At 50.0% G+C, this 17,282-nt stretch overlaps 1 protein-coding gene across 2 annotated transcripts in view; it reads left to right on the forward strand.

The window, feature by feature from the left end:
* SLC3A2 (solute carrier family 3 member 2) overlaps nucleotides 1–7,206 on the forward strand; it is a 31,676-nt gene extending 24,470 nt beyond the window's left edge. For both annotated transcript variants that reach the window (XM_021925637.2, XM_031653649.1), the window contains 8 exons: nucleotides 338–511; nucleotides 1,356–1,447; nucleotides 2,899–2,967; nucleotides 3,074–3,132; nucleotides 3,619–3,799; nucleotides 3,907–4,050; nucleotides 6,479–6,562; nucleotides 6,672–7,206. In XM_021925637.2, coding sequence (XP_021781329.1) covers nucleotides 338–511; nucleotides 1,356–1,447; nucleotides 2,899–2,967; nucleotides 3,074–3,132; nucleotides 3,619–3,799; nucleotides 3,907–4,050; nucleotides 6,479–6,562; nucleotides 6,672–7,034 — 1,166 coding nt within the window. In that variant the 3' untranslated portion in view covers nucleotides 7,035–7,206. The remainder of the gene's footprint in view (nucleotides 1–337; nucleotides 512–1,355; nucleotides 1,448–2,898; nucleotides 2,968–3,073; nucleotides 3,133–3,618; nucleotides 3,800–3,906; nucleotides 4,051–6,478; nucleotides 6,563–6,671) is intronic.
* The last annotated feature ends 10,076 nt before the right edge of the window (nucleotides 7,207–17,282 follow it).

The following is a 17,282-nucleotide window of genomic DNA, read 5'->3' on the forward strand; positions in this document are numbered from 1 at the left end:
GACCGTTCCCTCTTCCCCCACCCCCTCCCCGGCACATTGCCCTTCCCTCCTTTCTTTGAAGAAAGCCGACCCGCCCCTCACTCTGTCACGAGGGTGGGTGACTCAGCGTCCTCCCTCCCCGCGGCGCCAGAAGCCAGTTGCAACCGGTTTCTCAAGTAATGTGCAGGAGTCCTTACATCAGCTCCTCTGAGTCTCGTGATTCAGCCTCGCCTCCCCATCACCCCCTCTCCCCCCTCCCCGCTTCCCGTCCCATCCTTAGGCTTTGGGAGAAGGGAGAGTGGGGAGGTCAGGGGCCCCTCAGAGGGGCCTCACCTGTTAACCCAGCCCCCCATTTCAGGTCTGAAGGGGCGTCTCGATTACCTGAGCTCTCTGAAGGTGAAGGGCCTTGTGCTGGGCCCACTTCACAAGAACCAGAAGGACGATGTCGCTCAGACCAACTTGCAGCAGATCGACCCCAATTTTGGCTCCAAGGAAGATTTTGACAGTCTCTTGCAATCGGCTAAAAAAAAGAGTGGGTATCTTGGGGTTCCCAGGGAAACAGCTAGAAAGGACTTGGCCAGAGGAAAAGTAGGATAGAACTTTTGTCGCGTTTCCTACTAACTAGCTCTGAGTTTTCCTAAAACAGGTAGAGGGGAGATTTGTTAGTCTTCAGCCCAAAATGGATTTGTCCAGTCGTTTGGGGGCTTTCTATTTGGCTGTGGGATCTTGAGCAGGTCATTTAACTTCTGGGCTTTAGTGCCTTTATTTGCAAAATGTAGATATTTACTAAACCAGTGGTTTTAAACTTATAAAACAGTAGGTTCTTTGCGGGGGAAGAATCCCAAATATTGTTTTACAACTCAGTATAGACACATGTTTAAAAAGGTTCACTTTGGGAGTGGGGAACACAGGGGCCACTTCTCTGCACTATAAACTTTCTGCCTTCCAATATCTTTTTTTTTTTTTTTTTTGAGATGGAGTCTCACTCTGTCGCCCAGGCTGTAGTGCAGTGGAGCGATCTCAGCTTACTGCAGTCTCCTCCTCTGGGGTTCAAGCGATTCTCGTGCCTCAGCCTCCTGAGTCGCTGGGACTACAGCCATGTGCCACCACACCGGGATAATTTTTATATTTTTAGTAGAGACGATTTTCACCATGTTGATCGGGCTGGTTTTGAACTCGCCTGGCCTGCCTTCCTGTATCTTAAGGCCCTTCCTTGCTCACATCTGTTTCAATGGAATGAATTTTGCCAGGGTTCAAATTCAAGCTTTTGTACCAAATAATAGATAGGAAACACTCAGTGACTTGCATTTGTGATTTCCTTGTTTCCCCTTAACTCATAGACTGTCTCATAACTGCGTCTTCCTCCATTATTCTAGGCATCCGTGTCATTCTGGACCTCACTCCCAACTACCGGGGTGAGAACTCGTGGTTCTCCACCCAAGTTGACAGTGTGGCCACCAAGGTGAAGGTGAGTGTTGGAGCTGATGGCTGGTGGAAATCAGATGCTGGGGCTGGAATGGTCCTTTCACAGCAAGCCCTGTAGACCCAGCCTGGCTGCAGCTGAGGGTCCCTTTGCTCCTTGGGACCAAGCAGGAATGCCTCCTCCTATAGCCAACGGATAGGCCAACAGCACACCTGTTTTTCTTGTTCCTTTTCTGACCTCTTATTTTTCTTATTTCCTTGACTCTGAGGATGAGACAGTGACAGGAAGGGACCTTCTCAGATGTCAGTCTGGAAGTTTGATTTTTCTTTCTTTTGGGAGAGGAAGCCCTTTCTCTGTGGGAATCCTGTCCTGACTGGTTTCCCAGTTCTTGTTTGATGTATTTGGAATAGAGCCCAGTCTGAAATGATAAGCACTGGGACACTCTATGTGTCTGGGACTGTGCCAAGGATTTTATAGATGTTTTCCAATTCCCTGTATAACCAGCAAGGTATCTAATTTGCCATAGGCTCAAATCTATGCTCAGCAGGCTAGGAGTAGGACTTCGAATGTTACCCTAGCTCCTGATGTCTGGGTCCTCGGACACTGACATGTTCCGCATGGGTAGAACAAAAATGGAAGCAGATACTGACCCTGCTGGTAGCTGTGATTCTAAGATAGAAGTCTAGACTCCCAGCATTTGGGTAGGACCCTGGGATCATCCAGTTTAGGCCTTGCCAGTTACTAGGGGACCTGTTAAAAGATGCTGATGAGGGAATGTTTTTGGATGGTTTGGCGTGAGGGTCTCAGATGGAAATGGAGACCAGAGGAGAGGGTACATGGCCCAGAGAAAGGGAAGAATAGGAGAGTGAGGGTGAAGTTCTGTGGTGTGTGCAGGATGACTGCCAGGATTCCATTCTGCAGCACTGGCCTCTTTTCAAATCTAAACTGCCCTGGGGCTGTGCTTTGAATTTCAATCTTTCATCCTTGGCCTTGCTCTGAGCAGCTATTGTGCTCACACCTTCCCCAGACCTCAGGAAACTGGGAGAGGGGCCATCTTGACTGACATTTTAGATCCTGTCTGCTGCTCACTGATTGTGAATGACCGTGGACGTGTCTCCTTGCTTCTCTGTTTCTTCATCTCTAAAATAGATACACTAACATTCCAATGCTAAGTGTTAAACGAAGTTTTGTTTATGGATGTACTTTTTCTCTGGTGCCTTTTCTGTAGCTTTCAAAGGTGAAGCTGTGTGATTTGCCAGAGGCAAGAATAGAGAACTAAAATGCTGTAGCACTAAGAAAATCATTGGAAGGGTAGAACTGGAAGGGTCCAAGGGCTAAACCTTTGTAGTGCAGGTGGGGAAGACAGAGGCAAGGCACAGGCCTCTCTCCCCAGCTCCCGGGGAAGTGTGGGGTGGGTGAGGTTTAGTGTGGGCTGGAATTTTCTGAGCCTTTTCCTAAGAATTGATGTCTGTCCTCTATTCTTCTGTCTCGTATAGGATGCTCTGGAGTTTTGGCTGCAACTTGGCGTGGATGGGTTCCAGGTTCGGGACATAGAGAATCTGAAGGTGAGTTCCCTTTCCACATTAGGGACAAAGCTTGGGCGAGAACAGAGGGACTCAGCCAGAGCCTAGTAATATTCCCTGTTCCTTGATTCTACTTTTTTCTTTCTAGGATGCATCCTCATTCTTGGCTGAGTGGGAAAACATCACCAAGGGCTTCAGTGAAGATAGGTGGGTGCGGGTGCCATTCTGCTGACTGAGTTCCATTGTGGGAACCCCTCAGTGGAGTGCTAGGCCTAAGAAGGGGGGATTCCTAGTCTAGAGAACTTTCTTTACCTTTATTCTTTCTTTACCTTTATTCTTTCTTTCTTTCTTTTTTTTTTTTGAGATGAAGCTTCACTCTTGTTGCCTGGGCTGGAGTGCAATGGCACGATCTCAGCTCACCGCAACCTCCGCCTCCCGGGTTCAAGTGATTCTCCTCCCTCAGCCTCCCGAGTAGGTGGGATTACAAGCATGTGCCACCACGCCCGGCTAATTTTTGTATTTTCAATAGAGACGGGGTTTCTCCATGTTGGTCAGGCTGGTCTCGAACTCCTGACCTCAGGTGATCGCCCGCCTCAGCCTCCCAAAGTTCTGGGATTACAGGCGTGAGCCACTGCGCCCGGCCCCGTTCTTTCTTTCTTATACTAACCTTGACCCCCTCCCTCCCTTCTGCAGGCTCTTGATTGCAGGGACTAACTCCTCCGACCTTCAGCAGATCGTGAGCCTACTCGAATCCAACAAAGACTTGCTGTTGACCAGCTCATACCTGTCTGATTCCAGCTTTACTGGGGAGCATACAAAATCCCTAGTCACACAGTATTTGAATGCCACTGGCAATCGCTGGTGCAGCTGGAGTGTGAGTACTATGCTGGTGGGAAAGGGGGCAGATGGGAGAAGAAAGCGTTGCTGGGAGACGGAGGCAGAGGTGGGTTATGGGGCTCACCGGAGTGTCTCTCCCTGTAGTTGTCTCAGGCAGGGCTCCTGACTTCCTTCTTGCCGGCTCAACTTCTCCGACTCTACCAGCTGATGCTCTTCACCCTGCCAGGGACCCCTGTTTTCAGCTACGGGGATGAGATTGGCCTGAAGGCGGCTGCCCTTCCTGGACAGGTACTGCTTGCTGTCTGTCTATCACAGGGAGGTTGTTTCTCCATCTTATGATGATTCTGGGGATGGCGGCAGATAGACGTGAGCCTTGGGGTGAAAACGCATTTGATTCCTAGGCAGTATTTGGGTAGCTGTGTGACTTTGGGCAGATTATTTTACCTTTCTGAATTTTGGTCATCCCTTGTGTTACTGCATTTCTTGAAGGGTGATTAGCATTAAATGAGGGCATGTTTTTAATGGTAATGCCTGGTACCTGGCAGATGTTTGCTATGGTAGCCACCATTCATTTATTCATTCCTTTATTCTTTGGACAGTGGGTACTGTGCTAGACTCTGTGCCCTCGGAAGCTCATAGCTTAGTGAGGGAGCCAGACAAATAAGTGGAGAAGTACATGGCAGTGGCTGGGCACAGTGGCTCGTGCCTGTAATCCTAGCACTTTGGGAGTCCAAAGCGGGTGAATCACCGTAGGTCAGGAGTTCGAAACCAGCCTGGCCAACATGGGGAAACCCAGTCTCTACTAAAAATACAAAAATTAGCCAGGCGTGGTGGTGCACGCCTGTAGTCCCAGCTACTCAGGAGGCTGAGGCAGGAGAATCACTTGAACCAGGAGGCAGAGGTTGCAGTGAACTGAGATTGCGCCACTGCACTTCAGCCTGGGTGACAGAGCAAGACTCCTTCTCAAAAAAAGAAAAGAAAAGAAAAAGAAAGAAATACATGGTGGGATACTACTACAAAGGCATTCGCAAGCTTTGGACACAGGGTTACTGTTGATGCCCGACTTTTTTTTTTTAAAGACAACATTTCACTATGTTGCCCAGGCTGGAGTGCAGTGGCATGATCTTGGTTCACTGCAGCCTCCGCCTCCCAGGCGGAAGTGATCATCCCACCTCAGCCTTCTGAGTAGCTGGGATATGTACCATAGATAGGTGTGTGCCACCATGCCCAGCTAATATTTTTTTGGAGACAGGGTCTTGCTCTGTTGCTCAGGCTAGATTCCAGTGGTGCGATTATGTCTCACTGCAACTTCTGCCTCCCAGCTTCCCAAGTAGCTGGGAATACAGGCGCACACCACCACGCTCAGCTAATTTTTGTAGAGACAGGGTTTCACTGTTGTTGCCCAGGCTGGTCTCCAACTCCTGGGCTCAATCGATCTGCCTGCCCTGACCTCCCAAAGTGCTGGGACTACAGATGTGAGCCACTGTGCCTGGCCACAGCTAATTATTAAAATCTGTAGAGGTGTGGTCTCACTGTGTTGCCCAGGCTGGTCTCAAACTCCTGGGCGCAAGTGATCCTTCCACCTTGGCCTCCCAAACTGCTATGATTACAGGTGCGAGCCACTGCACCCTGCCATCAGCACGATGTTTATAGAACCAGTTATTCATTTATTCCACAGATGTTTATAGAATAATTTTTATCTGTTACGCTGAGGATACAGCATTGCACAAGAGAGCTGGAGGTGGTTAGATAACTAGATATGCCTAAATAAAATGCCAGCTGCTGATCAGTGCTATGCAAAAGAAGGCAGGGTAAGTAGCCTAGAGACTAGGGGATGATGGGGCTTGTTTTAGAGAGAGCAGCCATGGGAGACCTGGTAAGATAACCAAGCAGATACCTGAGGGAAGTGAGAGAGCTGGCTGGCAGTCATCTGGGAGCTCTCAGCTGGGGCGCAACAGTGTATGTGTGAGGACCCTGAGGTGGGAGCCTGCCTCACTCATGCAGCAGAAGTTAGCCAGGCCGGGCGTGGTGGCTCATGCCTGTAATCCCAGCACTTTGGGAGGCCAAGGTGGGTGGATCACTTGAGGTCAGGAGTTCGAGACCAGCCTGGCCAACATGGTGAAACCCTGTCTTTACTAAAAATACAAAAAAATTAGCTGGGTGTGGTGGCGAGCACCTTATAGTCAGCTACTCGGGAGGCTGAGGCAGGAGAACCGCTTGAACCCAGGAGGCAGAGGTTGCAGTGAGCCAAGATCGAGCCACTGCACTCCAACCTGAGCAGAGCAAGACTCCGTCTCAAAAAAAAAAAAAAGCCAGACATGAGTAGGGGAGGTTATATATCGATGGGATGGGAATGGGAAGAGGGATAAGGGACAGTGGGCCCAGGGCTTTTTTTTTTGAAACAGGGTCTCACTGTGTTGCCCAGGCTGGAGTACAGTGGTGCAGTCATGGATCACTGCAAGCTCAAATTCCTGGGTTCAAGTGATCCTCCCTCCTCAGCCTCCCCAGTAGCTGGGACTATAGGGACACTACACCCAGCTAATTTTTTAAAATTTTGTAGTAGAGATCAGGGCTCATTATTTTGCTGAGGCTGGTTTCAAATGCCTGGGCTCAAGCGATCCTCTTGCCTTGGGCTTCCAGAGTGCTGGAATTACACATGTGAGCCCCCATGCCTGACCCCAGGCCTTTTTTAAGTCCTATTTTCTCTGCATTTCAGCCTGTGGAGGCTCCAGTCATGCTGTGGGATGAGTCCAGCTTCCCTGACATCCCAGGGGCTGTAAGTGCCAACATGACTGTGAAGGTAAGAGTTTTAGATGGGTAGAACATGACCAGGGGAGGGCAGCTGGGCTTGTAGACGTCTGTACCGGGGACCCTCTCACATGCTTCCGCTATGTGTTTATCATTCTTAGGGCCAGAGTGAAGACCCTGGCTCCCTCCTTTCCTTGTTCCGGCAGCTGAGTGACCAGCGGAGTAAGGAGCGCTCCCTATTGCATGGGGACTTCCATACGTTCTCCTCTGGGCCTGGACTCTTCTCCTATATCCGACACTGGGACCAGAATGAGCGTTTTCTGGTAGTGCTTAACTTTGGGGATGTGGGCCTCTCGGCTGGGCTGCAGGCCTCCGACCTGCCCGCCAGCGCCAGCCTGCCAACCAAGGCTGACCTTGTGCTCAGCACCCAGCCAGGCCGTGAGGAGGGCTCCCCGCTTGAGCTGGAACACCTGAAACTGGAGCCTCACGAAGGGCTGCTGCTCCGCTTCCCCTATGTGGCCTGACCCCAGCCTGACGTGGACCCACTACCCTTCTTTCCTTCCTAGGCCCTTTGGGTTCTGGTTTTTCTCTTTTTTCCCCTTTTTTAAAAACAAAAACAAAACTGTTGCAGATTATAAACGAACCCCCAAATAGGGTGTTTTCTGCCTTCAAATAAAAGTCACCCCTGGCTGATGAGGTCCTGTCTTCCCTCTGCATCTCTCATAGCAGGGATTTCTCTCCTTCCTCCCCTCCCATGAGTCTGCTGCTCCAACTCCTTCGTTATTTACGTAGGGACCAAGGCCCAGAGAAGGGGGTCCTCCCAAAGTCAACAGCATGGAGGTGTCAGGGCTGGGATAGCACCCGTGCCTCACCCACGCCGGGCCACAGGGCTCTCTGGACATCCTCGGTCTTGCCGACTGTTAACTTCATCTCCCTCAGCAAAGGGCTCTATCTAGACAAACATAGTTAATTTTCCTGTTTTTGCAGACTTGGTCTTTCACGGAGGGTAGGGGTGTGATGGTCTGGTTTTTAAAAGGTATTTCTAAAGGATACTAGAAGTCATGCGTTCAAGAATTTGTTGAACACTCAGCACATGTCAGAAACTATCCCTGTTCTGGGGTCACAGCAGGGAACTCAGTACAAAAATTCCTGCCTCCTTGAGGCTGATACTCTTGTGGGGAGCAAAGAAAAAAGACACAGCAGTTGTAGTGCGGTGGATACGGTGACAGTGTTTTTATGGAGGAAAAAGTAAAACAGGAAAGGTGTTTCAGGGTGGAGGGGGGCCAGAGGAGGCCTCACCAAGGTGAGGAGGCCTCACCAAGGCCTCACACAAGGATGTGTGAGTAAAGGCCTAATAAGTGAGGGAGTTCACCTGGTGAGTATCTGGGGAAGGGGCTTCCTGGGACCGAGGGATGGGAGCCTGGCTGATATGAGTGAGAAGAGGAGTAAGGGATGAAGTCTCGTCGGAGTGGGCAGATCATGACAGTTGTAATAAGGTGGTCACACAGGGTGCAGAGAGTTTGGCAGCCTACACGGTTGGAGGGCATGGTCCCCACTAGTCTGTCCTCACTTCAGTACCAGCTGCAAGCTCAGGGGTCCCCATGACCACCTTCAGTAGGTAATAGACTAGAGTGACTCACAGAACTCAGGAAGGTATCGGGATTATGGTTTATTACAGCAAAAGCATGCCCAGAACCAGCCAAAGGATGACAGGCCTGGGGCAGGGTCGGAGGGAGGTAAACAGGAAGCTTCCTGCTGTCTTCTTGCAATGGAGTCCTGGTACCTCTTCCCGGCCATGATGGAGGTACAACCAGGGAAGCTCACTTGATCCTTGGGTGTGCCGAATTCCCTTGGTGCTTAATCACATAGTGCTCTGTGGCTGACCTTTAGTCTTCAGGCCCTGCGGGGATTTTGGGCTAAGGCCTTTAGTTGTCTCCATTTCCCCCAGAGGTTGCCTGTCCCCAAAGCTCACTCCTGTTAGGACATTCCATGGGTCTAGAAGGCACTTACCAGTAGCTGAGGGTAAAGGCCAGACTTCCAAGTAAGATTAATTCTTCACTACCCATAGGGTCTGAGGGAGTGGAATGGGAGTTGTTGGAGGGTTTTGAGCGGAGTGACATGGTCTCACTTGGAATTTAACAGACTCACTGGCTGTTACTAGCCAGCAAGCAGGGAGGCCAGTTAAGATGGTTTGTTCCTGCAACCTAGAATACTTTTTAGGATGGTAGTAGTGCAGGTGGTAAGAAGTATTTGGGTCCTGTATTTTTATTAGAGATGGGGGTTTCACCGTGTTAGCCAGGATGATCTCGATCTGCTGACCTTGTGATCCACCCACCTCGGCCTCCCAAAGTGCTGGGATTACAGGCCACCGCGCCTGGCTGGTCCTGCATTTATTTTGCAAGCAGATCCGCAGTATTTGCTGTGGGATCCTGTTGCAGTACTAGTGATCTGCGCAGGCCTCGTGGCCCTTGGGGTTAGTTTGGCTCTCAGCTTTCTCACAGAAAAGAAAGCCGGCTGGGCGCAGTGGCTCATGCCTGTAATCCCAGCACCTTGGGAGGACAAGGCAGTTGGATCACCTGAGGTCAGGAGTTCAAGAACAGCGTGACCAATATGGTGAAACCCCATCTCTACTGAAAATACAAAAGTTAACTGGGCGCGGTGGTGGGCGCCTGTAATCCCAGCTACTCAGGAGGCTGAGACAGGAGAACTTGAACCTGAGAGGTGGAGGTTGCGGTGAGCAAGATCGCACCACTGCACTCTAGCCTGGGCAGCAGAGCGAGACTCAGTCTCAGGGGGAAAAAAAAAAAAAATGCAGGTCACTGGTGCAGGCTTCACTTTCCATGGGCTGTGTCCTGGAGTGGGCCTGGGCCTCTGAGGGTTTCCTGGTGTAGGGGAGAGATCAAAACATTAAAAGACCCAAATTAAGGCCCAGGATCCTGAGGCTGTCAGAGCACAGTTCCTGAGAAGACACCCAGCCTGCTGGGCCTTGGCTTCCCTCTGCCTAGGGTTTCCCTTCTCTCAGTAACTGCCCCACCTTCTGGCTCTTCCCCACTCTGGGCCTCTTCCTGAGGCTCCCCACCCTTCCCTGGTCATGTCCTTTCCCAGGGTCCCAGCTCCAGCCCTCCCTTTTCTCCTTCCTCTGCCTCCTGGACTCCCCTCTTAGACAGTTTTTATCATGGTGCTGTTATGGATGGAGCCTCGTTATGGTTATATGCTTATTTAATTTTCATCTTTTCCCCCTATCATAACCACTAGACCACCAGGGAGATTTTCACTTAAGAAAAATATAGTAAGGCCAGGTGGTGGCTCATGCTTGTAATCCTAGCACTTTGGAAGGCTGAGGTCGGAGGGTTTCTTGAGGCTGGGAGTTTGAGGCCAACCTGGGCAACATAGTGAGACCCCTGTCTCTATTTTAAAAAAAAAATTAGCTGGGCATGGTTGCATGTGCCTGTAGTCCCAGCTACCCTGGAAGCTAAGGCGGCAAGATCACTTGAACTTTGGAGGTTGAGGCTGCAGTGAGGTATGATTATACCACTGCACTCCAACCTGGGTGACAGAGTGAGACTCTTGTCTCAAAAAAAAAAAAAAAAAAAAGTAAGATACATGACATAAAATTTACTATTTTTTTTATTTATTTATTTTTGAGATGGAATCTTGCTCTTTCACCCAGGCTGGAGTGCAGTGGTATCTGGACTCACTGCAACCTCCACCTTCCGGGTTCGGGCGCTTCTCCTGCCTCAGCCTCCTGAGTTGCTGGGATTTACAGGTGCCCGCCACCGTACCCAGCTAATTTTTGCATTTTTAGTAGAGGGTTTCATCATGTTGACCAGGCTGGTCTTGAACTTGTGACCTCACCTGCCCTCCTTGGCCTCCCAAAGTGCTGGAATTACAGGCATGAGCCACTGCGCCCAGCCGTTAGCAAGCATGTTTGAGTTACTGCTCTGTCTCTGGTACCATCCTCAACTTTCTGGGTACAGGGGTGAACAAGACCCTGTTTTCTAACCTTAGAGCAGGTCAGTGTTTCCCAAGTGTGCTGAGTTGTGCCTGAGGGCAATGATTAGAAATAAAAGCCTTGGCCTCCCGCAGTGACTCATGCCTGTAATTCCACGATTTCCAACCTCCAAAGGACCAAATGCTTGACGGGACAAGCACTGAGACCCTCTCTTAAGGGTTAAGGGCATCACAAACTGAGAACAATGTAACAAGTCATTGGTTTAATGACTTTCACTTTTAAGTCATTATGACACACCTAGGAGGACTGTGGGGACCCTGTTTATGGAGGCTGAGGGCTCAGAGAAGTAAAGGGACCTTTCTAGACACAGCAGTGGAGCTGCTGTTCGGACCCAGGCCTTAGTACCAAAGTCAAGCCCCATGTGCCAATGGACTTGGTCCTTCCTGGGATCCGTGGCCAATTACCTGCCTTTGGATCATGGGTCAGGGTGGACATCTCTGTCAGCCTGAGCCATTCTTCTGGTTCCAATTGATGTGCTACATGTTGGGGACATAAACGAACCTAAAAGACTGTCCTGCTGATCTGACCTTCACTGATGGGGAGTGAAAGCAGATGTGTCAGTAATCGGGGCTGAGATAAAGGCTGTAGAGCGGCGGGGTGCGGTGGCTCATGCCTGTAATCCCAGCACTCTGGGAGGCCGAGGCGGGCGGATCGCAAGGTCAGGAGATCGAGACCATCCCAGCTAATACAGTGAAACCCCATCTCTACTAAAAATACAAAAAATTAGCTGGGCATGGCGGCAGGCGCCTGTAGTCCCAGCTACTCGGGAGGCTGAGGCAGGAGAATTGCTTGAACCCAGGAGGTGGAGCTTGCAGTGAACCGAGATCGTGCCACTGCACTCCAGCCTGGGTGACCAGCAAGACTCCGTCTCAAAAAATTAGCCGGGTGTGGTGGCAGGCGCCTGTAGTCCCAGCTACTCGGGAGGCTGAGGCACGAGAATGGCGTAAACCCGGAGGCGGAGCTTGCAGTGAACCGAGATCGTGCCAGCAAGCACTCCAGTCTCAAAAAAAAAAAAAAAAAAGGCTGTAGAGCACCAGGCCCCGTGATGGACCGAGGAGGAGTTTAACCCCAGAGGGATCAGGGAAAGCTTCTTGGAGCCTTCATGTGAGCTAAGATTGAGGCACTAGTAGGCATTGACGTTATGCATGTGAAGGAAAAGGCCACCGGGTAAGGTAACATTATGCACCACTGCTCAGTTGAGACAGCCTGATGAGTGTGAGGAACTGTAACTGGGACATAAAGCATGATTTTGGACAACTTGGGAGAGTGGTGAGAGGCAACCAGAGGCTGAAGCACAAAGGGCTTTAACAGCCATGGCTCAAGTTGTCTGTACTTTACCCCATCATAACCAGATTAGTGGTCCCCAGCCTGGTTATGCAGAATCCTCTGGAAAAAATTTTCCCATCCAACTTACACCAAATCAGAATTTCCAAGGGGGATATGCCGTGAATCTCCAAGGGTGTGAGCTTGGAAGTTTATTTTATTTTTTATTTTATTATTTTATTTTATTACTCTTTTTGAGAAGGAGCCTTCTGTCGCCCAGGCTGGAGTGCAGTGGCGCAATCTCAGCTTGCTGCAACCTCTGCCTCCCGGGTTCAAGCGATTCTCCTGCCTCAACCTCCCAAGTAGCTGGGATTATAGGTGCTTGCCATCATGTCCTGCTCAATTTTTGTATTTTTTTAGTAGAGACAGGTTTCACCATGTTCAGGCTGGTCTCAAACTTCTGACCTCAGCTGATCCACCCGCCTTGGCCTCCCAGAGTTCTGGGATTACTGGCATGGACCACTGCGCCTGGCTGAAAGTTTATTTTTAGCCACCTTCCCCAAATTATTCTTAGAGCAGGTCAGTGTTTCCCAAGTTTGCTGAGTTATGCCCAAGGGCAATGATTAGAAATAAAAGCCTTGGCCTCCTGTGGTGGTTCACGCCTGTAATCCCAGCACTTTGGGAGGCCGAGGCGGGCAGATCCTGAGGTCAAGAGATCGAGACCATCCTGGCCAACATGGGCAAACCCTGTCTCTTCTACAATAGCAAAAATTAGCCGAGCATGAGGCAGGAGAAATGCTTGAACCCTGGAGGCGGAGGTTGCAGGTTGCAGTGAGCCGAGATTGTGCCACTGTACTCCAGTCTGGCGACAGATCGAGACTCCATCTCAAAAGAAAGAAAGAAAGAAAGAAAGTCTTGAATTTTTCTCCTGGATGTTCTGATTCAGAAGGTCTGGGATGGGACACTAGAATCTATGTAACAAGCTCAGATAAGAACAAGAGAAAGAACAAAAAAAGAACAAGAGGTTGGGCGCGGTGGCTCACGCCTGTAATCCCAGCACTTTGGGAGGCCAAGGTGGGCAGATCACGAGGTCAGGGAATCGAGACCATCCTGGCTAACATGGTGAAATGCCGTCTCTACTAAAAATATAAAAAAATTAGCCGGGCGAGGTGGCGGGCTCCTGTAGTCCCAGCTACTCAGGAGGCTGAGGCAGGAGAATGGTGTGAACCTGGGAGGTGGAGCTTGCAGTTAGCCGAGATTGTGCCACTGCACTCCAGCCTGGGTGACAGAGCGAGACTCCCTCTCAGAAAAAAAAAAAAAAAAAAAAAAGTAGCTGAGGGTGGAAAAAGCTGATCAGCTCCGTGCAGATACGCTGGGTGCCCTTATCCTTGCAGGTGGAGGTTTCCAGCAGGGTAGAGTCTACAGCTCAGCAGAGGGCAAGATCTGGGAGCCCTGGGGGTAGAGGTGGGGGATTTGCCATGAGGATAAATGATGTGTGTGGGTGGAGAAGGGTGGAAGGGTGAGATTGGAGCCCCGAGGGCTGGCAACATCTATAGACGAGAGACAGTTGAAGAGAGACCCATATAGAAGGCAGAGAACAGAGCCTGGGACTGGGGCTAGGAAGACAAGAAGAGGCCAGTTGGTATTGGTAGAACTGTCCCAGGTGGCCTTCAGATTTGCTGACAAGGAGAGCATCCGTGGTTTCCGGGTGATCTTCTCCAGAGCACTTCCAAGGGAACGTGGAGAAATTGATTTTTTTAATTTGAGGGGTGAGAGGGATTTGTACATGTTTCTAGATAGTATCAGTTGGAGCACCTGGCTTTCTTTTTTTTTTTTTTTTTTGAGACGGAGTCTCGCTTTGCCACCCAGGCTGGAGTGCAGTGGCGTGATCTCGGCTCACTGCAAGCTCCACCTCCTGGGTTCAAGCAATTCTCCTGCCTCAGCCTCCCGAGTAGCTGGGACTACAGGCGCCTGCCGCCATGCCCAGCTAATTTTTTGTATTTTTAGTAGAGACGGGGTTTCACTGTGTTAGCTGGGATGGTCTCGATCTCCTGACCTCGTGATCCGCCTGCCTCGGCCTCCTAAAGTGCTGGGATTACAGGTGCGAGCCACCGCGCCCGGCCGGAGTACCTGGTTTTCTGAAGCAGCAAAATAATTTATTGGAAGGCCACCAGGAACTGCCAAGAGGAAGCAGGACCAGACTTGGAAAATGGGCAGGAAGCAAGCGCCAAGAAGCAGGAAGTACAATTGTCTTTTAACTGGAACAGCCTGGGATGCTGTCGCCAGGAGACATTCTGCCAAGATGTGTGTGGCTGGGCACAAAGGCGTGCTGCATGAAGGTATTGGCCACCCTGGGTGGGATGTGGGTGGTGCTGAAATTCAGAACATGTTCCATTTGCAATGGCCCTTGCGTGTCCCGAGTTCAAGGACAAAGGGGGATCACCTTTTACTTCTTACGAAGGGCTCTCTCCACTGTAATCCCAGCTACTCAGGAAGCTGAGGTGGGAGGACTGTCTGAGGCCAGGAGTGTGAGACCAGCCTGGGCAACATAGCGAGACCACGTCTCTACAAAAAATAAAAGAAATAGCCTGGCATGGTGGCACATGCCTGTAGTCCCAGCTGCTTGGGAGGCTGAGGTGGGAGGATTGCTTGAGCTGGGGAGATTGAGGCTGCTGTGAGCCATGATTATACCACTGCACTCCAGCCCAGGCGACAGAGTGAGTCCCTAAATCTAAAAAACAACAAACGACTCCATCCAGTTGCCAAATCATGCACCCATGATACTGTCACTGCTCTGCTGGGACACCCTTTTAATATTCACACAATGATGCTGATGTGGTCAGTGTGGCCCTAGAAATAAAATAGTCAATGGTGATTTTGTTTTATTTTATTTTATTTGAGACAGTGTCTCGCTCTGTCACTCAAGCTGGAGTGCAGTGGTGCGATCTTGGCAACCTCCACCTCCAGAGTTCAAGCGTTCCTTCTGCCTTAGCCTCCCGAGTAGCTGGGATTACAGGCGCCCACCACCATGCCCAGCTAATTTTTGAATTTTCAGTAGAGACGGGGTTTCACCATGTTGGTCAGGCTTGTCTCGAATTCCTGACCTCATGATCCACCCACCTTGGCCTCCCAAAGTGCTGGGATTACAGGTGTGAGCCACCGAGCCCTGCCTGATTTTATTTTTAAATTTTGTTTTTGAGATGGAGTCTTGCTCTGTCACCCAGGCTGCAGTGCAGTGGCTCAGTCTTGGCTCACTGCAACCTCTGCCTCACCCACGGTGATTTTAAGATTTTTGGTTTGAGCAGCTGGAAGATTGGATTTGCCATTTAATGAGATGGGGAAGACTGCAGAAGGAGTGGACTTAAAAGGAGAAATAGGCAGCTGAGTTTGGGCCTTTAATGCCTTTGAAATCTTAGACATTAAAGTGGAAATGTGAAGGCGTCAGCTGGACATACTGCCCTGCTGTTCACGGAGAGGCCTGGGCTGGAGAAGTGAATTTAGGAGTCCTCTGCACAGCTGGTGTTTAAAGCCATGAGATAATAGGAGGTGGTCAGAGGAGTAAGTGCAGAGAGGGACTCAGCTCTTCAGAGGTTGGAGAAATGGGGGTGGGCCAGCAATACAGACAAAGCGTGAGGAGACAGTGAGATAGGCAGAGGGATGTGGTCCTGGGGACCAAGTGAGGAGGAAGGGGTGAATGTTGTCAAATGCTGCTGAGGGGGCCGGGCGAAGTGGCTCACGCCTGTAATCCCAGAACTTTGGGAGCCGGGGATTGGGGGGGGTGGATCACCTGAGGTCGGGAGTTTGAGACCAGCCTGATCAACATGGAGAAACCCCATCTCTACTAAAAATACAAAATTAGCCGGGTGTGGTGGCACATGCCTGTAATCCCAGCTACTCGGGAGGCTGAGGCAGGAGAATCGCTTGAACCCGGGAGGCGGAGGTTGTGGTGAGCCGAGATTGTACCACTGCACTCCAGCCTGGGCAACAGAGTGACACTCTGTCTCAAAAAACAAAAAATTAATAGAGAATTAATAATAATTGTATAGATTTATGGGATGTGATAAACCTCCAAGTGTCGGAGGTTTGGGGAGAAAGGAGAAATTGTGAATAAACACCTCAGACCTTCCTATTCACAGTGTCTGTCTGGCGACCAGTAGCAACCACCGTAACAACTTACTTGTTGGAAATGCAGATTCTCAGGTCTACCCAAACCTACTGAGTCAGGGTCTTGCTGCCAATCAGGCTGGCGTCAGTGGTGCCATCATAGTTTACTGCAGCATCGAACTCCTGGGCTCAAAGGATCCTCCCATCTCAGCCTCCTGAGTAGCTAGGACTACAGGCATGTATCACCACACCTGGCTTTTTTTTTTTTTTTTTTTAACTTTTTGTAGAGATGGGATCATACTACATTGCCCAGGTTGGTCTCAAACCTCTGGCTTCAGGCAATCCTCCCACCTCAGGCTCCCAAAGCACTGGGATTACAGATGTGAGCCATTGTGCTCAGCTGGAATCTGCATTTTTTTTTTTTCGACGGAGCCTTGCTCTGTCACCTAGGCTGGAGTGCAGTGGTGCCATCTCCACTCACCGCAACCCCCACTGTCCCAGGTTCAAGCAATTCTCCTGCCTCAGCCTCCTCAGTAGCTGGGATTACAGGCACGTGCCACCATGCCCCACTAAGTTTTGTATTGTTAGTAGAGGTGGGGTTTTGCCATGTTGACCAGGCTGGTCTTGAACTCCTGACCTCAGGTGATCCACCCACCTCAGCCTCCCAAAGTGCTGGGATTACAGGCATGAGCCACCGCGCCTGGCCCGGAATCTGCATTTTAATGAGATCCCAGGTGATTCCTATGCACACTCAAATTTGACAAGTTCTGATGTAGGAGTGTGGGAGAGCCACTGTTTGAGACATTTGCAAGTTGATTGCCATGTAGTGGGTGGTGGGAACAACTGGCTTGAGATCAACCTCTCAGCCTGCCTTTGTTTCTCTTGGTGCTGCCTTGAAGACTCCAGGTCCTTCTAACTGGAGGTGCCAAAAAAAAAAAAAAAAAAAAAAAAAAACCACCTCAGTATGATAAGAAAGAGAAAATGTGCCCTCTTCTTCTGCAGCAACAGAAATAAAAAGCAGATTCTTTTGTGCATGTAAAACCATCTTTGCAAATGTTATTTCTAACAAGGGAGTCTTGTCAGACAATTAAATTTGTGAGACTTGCTTTGTCCTGCAAAAGTAACCTTTAACTTTTAAAAAGCTTGTGGTTCTGATTGCTTGTCTTCCTTAATAATGTGTTGCCCTGGCAATAATATTTAAATTCACATCTCTGTTTTCTAGAAGGTGAGTTTTCTTTGTGAGTTTTCTTTGTTAAGCCAGAGGGGGAGCATTGACACATTCCTCTTCTCCCACGCCCATGAGGTAGAATAAACCCAGTCACTGCAAGATTTCTTAATCAAACAAAGAATGTGAGAATATTGTCTCATTTAAATCAACATGGAGACCAGGTGT

The sequence above is a fragment of the Papio anubis genome, chromosome 12 (genome assembly GCF_008728515.1).
Source record: "Papio anubis isolate 15944 chromosome 12, Panubis1.0, whole genome shotgun sequence".
Classification (NCBI taxonomy): domain Eukaryota; kingdom Metazoa; phylum Chordata; class Mammalia; order Primates; family Cercopithecidae; genus Papio; species Papio anubis.